The 5389-nt window shown below is 36.1% G+C and overlaps 1 protein-coding gene across 6 annotated transcripts; it reads right to left on the bottom strand.

Moving 5' to 3' along the window:
* Window positions 1-911: 911 nt before the first annotated feature.
* LOC107724032 (S-formylglutathione hydrolase-like) lies at window positions 912-4665 on the bottom strand. 6 transcript variants are annotated; one of them, XM_016532805.1, is made up of 10 exons: window positions 4593-4657; window positions 4437-4453; window positions 4097-4177; window positions 3934-4022; window positions 3570-3668; window positions 2982-3106; window positions 2712-2831; window positions 2498-2596; window positions 1659-1826; window positions 912-1228 (listed from the first exon to the last, which is right to left on the bottom strand). In XM_016532805.1, the coding sequence occupies exons 3-10, from the start codon at window positions 4162-4164 to the stop codon at window positions 1148-1150; spliced, it is 849 nt and encodes a 282-aa protein (XP_016388291.1). In that variant the 5' UTR covers window positions 4165-4177; window positions 4437-4453; window positions 4593-4657; the 3' UTR covers window positions 912-1147. The 6 variants fall into 6 exon arrangements, with proteins under 6 accessions (XP_016388291.1, XP_016388290.1, XP_016388288.1 ...); XM_016532804.1 differs by having other exon boundaries at window positions 4424-4453; window positions 4593-4643; XM_016532802.1 differs by lacking the exon at window positions 4437-4453 and having other exon boundaries at window positions 4593-4665.
* Between the last annotated feature and the right edge of the window lie 724 nt (window positions 4666-5389).

Here is a 5389-nt window from a genome sequence, read left to right as displayed (position 1 = left end):
TTTTTTACACTACCATTGAGAAATTTTAACCAAAGTCTGTTATAGACTTTAAGACCCTAAAGTATCATATCAACTTGTGGAAAATGGGCATCCGATGACCCCTTTAAAAACGCTGATTTGAGGATTATTGTTTATATTCATTCAAGTACAGTATCAAAATGTCTGCTACAGTGTGGGCAAGTTGTGCATCATTACTGTACTGTCAACATTCCCCACCACTTCACACATACTAGATAAGAGGTTTAAATGCAGATTTGATTTTGAAATGACAGTTTTTTGCACTTTACGTATTTGGGACTGTCTTTTTGGCAACTGGCAAATAGTATTATGCATGGTATTATATTACAGTATTTGGGGAAAATATCAGCTCACTAATGAGTTTGATAAATCACTTTAAAATGGGATACAAATCTTTAACTGCTGAATGTCATGAGGCTATTTTGTCTACTTTGATGTATAAGGAGAAAAGGCTTGTACTAAACATTTTTGTACTTTAATTTTATAAATAAGAATTATTTTTCCATGTCTTTTCAGTGTTTGGGATTTTACACCTTTGTAATCCTGTGAACTTTAAATGCATGTACAGTAATGTTTTGGGGGAAAAGCATGCATGTCACTCCACCTTTTGCCTTAACCTCTGCAAATAAGGTTTATTTTTACCAACTTCTACCAGTAAATACTTACACCTTCAAAGACTAGTTTGTTTCTTAAACATTCAAGGTATTGTAGACATGACAATAATGGTGCTATTATTTGCCAAACTACATTGATCCAATGTCTGAACCATTTAGCCTGCTTTAATTAATGTGAAACAAGGGCTTTTTAATAGCATGCTGAGTAATTGTGTGCAAAGGAGTCGTTCACAAAATGAATTTACACAAATCCAGAATGGACTTTGATCATTCACTGCAGAACAACAAATACAAAATCACAACCAAATGCCTTTATTTAAAGAAATTTAATGTCTACAGCTAAACATCACCCTATTAATTTTTCCGAAAGAAAATACAGAGTTGGACTGCAGTTTGAGGGATAGTGAACCAGTCAAGACATGGCTCCGATGTCATTTCCAGCTGTGTAGATACTGTAGGTGTCGTTATGATCTGAAAGGCACAAGGGATGGTTGCCATACTCATGACGCACGGTTTCAGGCATTCAGATATTTGGCATGGTGCTTGATGTGGTCGTTGATGAAGGAGAAGATGAAATAGTAGCTGTGATCATAACCCTGTTAGAGCAAATGAAACAAAAAGACTGAACCAAAGAGTGCTGATTTTGTCTTAAAATATATACACACCATTATAAAGGGTTAAACATTTATATGTAATCATGAGTCCTGAATTGGTTCTAGTTAGATTTGTTGCATTAATGGAAAATCTATTTAAAATATTCAATTTAAGTCAATGCATTAAATATTCAGAATACTCAAGTCAATGTATTTAAATCCAAAGGCCTGTCCAGGCATCAGTCTGAGACCACAAGTGAAAATACTTCCATTTCTTTACCATTTAATACAAAAATATTCAATAGAAATATTCAGCATAATCATTTTTGTGAAAAAAAAAAAAATAATAATTCTATCAGCACAAAACATCAAGGTACTGTTTAATCAACTAGACTTCCCTTCATATAGTTCCTTTTCTTGGTTCAGTACTGACCTGCTGAAGGCGGAAAACAACAGGAATTTTCTTCTTGGAACAGGCAGCGATCAGATTGTCAGGAAGCAGCTGACTGGCAGATAAGAACTGGTCATCACGGCCTTGATCAATCAGAATATCAAGCTCAGGCCCGGAATATGATTCAGCCAATACAGTAGCATCATACGACTGTGGAGATGACAGAGGAAGACAGTTAAGATAAAGCGATTCCTGCTGTTGGACAATGTGGTGTGCTAAGGTTTTTAAAAAAAAGTTGAATCAATGATTAAGAAACAAGATATTACACACTGCTATATACACTTTCACAGTTCGGGGTCGGTAAGATTTTTTAATGTTTTTGAAAGAAGTCTCTTGCTCACTGAGACTGCAGTTATTTAATCAAAATACAGTAAAACAGTAATATTGTGAGATATTTAAAAAATTTAACTGCTTTCTATTTGAATACATTTTAAAATGTTATTTATTGTTGTAATGGCAAAACTGAATTTTCAGCATCATTACTCCAGTCTTCAGTGTATCACGATCCTTCAGAAATCATTCTAATATACTGATTTGCTCAAAAAATATTTCTTATCAATGCTGAAAACAGTTGAGCTGCTTAATATTTTTTGTGGAAACCATAATACTTTTTTTCCGGATTCTTTGATGAACAAAGTCCAAAAGAACAACATTTATTTGAAAGAGAAATTTTTTTGTAACATTAAACATTTTTTAACTTTAGGTCACTTTTGATTAATTTAATGCATCCTTGATGAATAAAAGTATTAATACCTTTCAAAACAAAAAATGACCTTTCATAAATGACCAGAAATTTACAAACGGTATAAACCATCTCTCACCTCCCAGGTGGACTTGTCAGGTCCAAGATAGCCAGAAAAAGCTTTCTGTCCCCATGCACATTGTATAGGGTTACAGATGGGTGCAAATGCTGACACTGACTGAAACAGGCACATGTAAAAAAAATAATAATAATAATTAAAAATTCAGACTGAATATTTAAATATCAAACAACTAAATGAAGCAGCAGTATATGTAATGTCAAAAGTGGCATGCCTTATATTTCCCAGGATTCTTAAGTGCACAAATGAGAGCACCGTGGCCCCCCATGGAGTGACCAGAGATGGACATCTTCTCCGGATCAGCAGGGAAGTTAGAATTAATCAGCCGTGGGAGCTGGGAACAAGAGAAATGTGATGAAGCCATTGAGTGCAAAAGCCAATGTTTAATATTTAACTGTAAAAGTCTTAATTTAAGTGCTTATTAGAGTTTCACTTTGTTATCCTAGTGACTAACTAGGCTTTGGAACATATAAAGTACACACACCTCTTCGGTGACATACGAGTACATGCGGTAGTTGGTCTTCCAGGGCTCCTGGGTGGCATTGACGTAGAATCCTGCACCTGTCCCAAAGTCCCAGCTCTCATCCTCTCCTTCAATGTTACAGCCACCTGACCAGAGCAGAATCATCATTTTATGAGAATGTGTTAAGTGTTAATGAGGCTATATTAGCATTGGTTGGCTCAAATATTTCTGATCACGAAATAGCAATAGCCAGTGGTTTATCACTTTCTTACGTCAACAGTACAAACTTATATAATATAATAATAATTTACATTTGATTTATGCATTAATTGGCATTCTTCCAAGCAGTTGAATGACTGCCTGGTGGGAAACTCTAGCCCCTGACCTAAACTGGGAAGTCACAGTGCTTTTTGATCCTCAGGGGAAACTTATTTGTTTATCTATATGTTGCAGTAATGCATTGACCTCCCAAGGGACCTCAGTTTCCATAATTATTATATTTTGGCCCATGAATCTCAAGGATTAGGCTGAGCAGAAGCCAGTTATAGAGCGTAATCCCTTCAGAGATGCACCAGCAAGACTGTAAACTGAAAATGTTCAGATGTTTACGTGGACTGGTGTCTGGAGCTACGATGATGATCCCATGTTCAGAAGCCGCCTGCTGGCTCCCTGCCTTAGTGATGAAGTTTTGCTCTGTGCATGTCAAACCTACAAAACACAGTGGATGGTTAAATAAATTTTTTAAGGACAATGCTGGCTGTGTATATAATGCATAGTGTTGGCTTTTTGACAAATTGGCTTTATTTCTCTGGATAAAAGTGTCAGTTAAATGCATAAATGTAAATAGACATAGGCCACAACATTTGTCCAATTTATAACGAACTAAACTTAAGTATGCAGTACACAGAAATAGTAGCTAGACTCATTCACTCAAAACAGGCCTAGAGAAGAGAAACGAAATGAAGTCAAGCACCTGAAAGCCAATATAACACTGGGCATTTGGAGCTCTCAGCCTTGGGAGGAAGGTAAATGGCGAACTTCATTTTGCATTTTAATTCGGAGCTGGAAATAAGAGTTTATGTTAAGAGCAGTAAGGTGAACTTTTCATTCAGGCGTTTTAATGAAGTCTCTCTCACCTGTCATGCTCGAACACTTTCTGATCTCCATCGCTGCACTTATTAGAAGAAACTTGCGTTAATGCCATTGCACTGTTTACTCTGCTGAGAAAAATCAAAGTACGAGTTATGAAAGATCACATTTCATACATAATCACTCTGCACTCGCATGCAAACATATGCACGAACATCACTTCATGATGACATCCATGCATAAAGAGTGATCTTTTTAGTTCACGTTTCATGTTTCTGAACACCATTTGAGGTTTGTTAAATAATTGTGTTAAACGATTCATATTTAACACTCTGGACTCATGGAGTCTGCGCATGCGCACTGCAGTTACTGGCCTGCCAAACTCACAGCACTGCTTGAAGGATCTGCGGAAAACGACCAAAAGAAGCGCCTCAGGACGTTTGAAATAATGCCAAAACTTGCGCTAAAGAAAGTTACGTTTTATTTACACTCCTCAGCATGCAAGATAATGGCCTGGATAGGCTATTATTTTGTAGCACTTACCGCTGCAGCTAAACGATCCAGAGTTCAGTGTGACGTCAAGGTCAGCGTAAGACGTAAAGTCACGCCCCCTTACGTTTTTCTCGTATAGTCTGTGCTTCTACGTTTTGGCCAAAAAGGGGCGCTCGAGTGATATGTTTGTTTAATGTATTTTTTTTCTTAAGTGTGTTGACTGAACATTGTGCGCCCATATGAAATTACATTTCCAAACTTATATTTGCAGTTCATGAACTATATAATTGTGATCATGAAATTAACCGGTTTGTTTTAATTAATTAATTAAATGTAAAGGTCAAATTTATTGGACAGTGATCCATAATTTATTGAAAAGTAACATATTTTTACTCTCGAAATATATGACACTGGCCTTCGAGATGCATATCCTCTGACTATGTACTATTTTAAATCTGAGGATGCTAGCTCTAAAACGCATCTCACATCTAAACATGCTTACTTCTCTACAAGTAGGCCTATATAGTATTTAAAAACCAGTCTGTCATTTGAGTAGGATGTCTAATTGCACACAATTCAGTAAGTGAACAGTGCATCTGCTAACGTTTTGAAGTGTGCAATCAGTGGACACTTCTTTATAAGTGTATCTAAGACTCGAAGTACATCACATCTGAAAAGTTGAAGAAAAAAAAGTCAGAGAACAGTGAGCCAAATGATCATTTTCAAGTGCTATTGGTAGAGAGAAAGTTGTTCCTCAGAGTTACATTTTCTGTAATTATACAAATGCAAAAAAAATTGTAATTTTTGCAGCACATCTGCTCCTTAGATCACATAATTTAGTTGGAAAT

The sequence above is a fragment of the Sinocyclocheilus rhinocerous genome, unplaced genomic scaffold (assembly GCF_001515625.1).
Source record: "Sinocyclocheilus rhinocerous isolate Xijiao unplaced genomic scaffold, SAMN03320098_v1.1 scaffold2230, whole genome shotgun sequence".
In the NCBI taxonomy this organism is placed as follows: Eukaryota; Metazoa; Chordata; class Actinopteri; order Cypriniformes; family Cyprinidae; genus Sinocyclocheilus; species Sinocyclocheilus rhinocerous.
The sequence above is the reverse complement of the archived record's forward strand: the minus strand, read 5'-3'. Positions and strand labels throughout refer to the sequence as shown.

Bases quoted from the DNA above. Each gene is read 5' to 3' on its own strand.
- LOC107724032 (XM_016532802.1), bottom strand. From the start codon at position 4,164: ATGGCATTAACGCAAGTTTCTTCTAATAAGTGCAGCGATGGAGATCAG. The intron at 3,669-3,933 runs GTGCTTGACTTC...TGTGTTTTGTAG, and splicing joins AGTGTTATATTGGCTTTCAG to GTTTGACATGCACAGAGCAA. The intron at 3,107-3,569 runs GTAAACATCTGA...TGCTCTGGTCAG, and splicing joins AGCTCCAGACACCAGTCCAC to GTGGCTGTAACATTGAAGGA.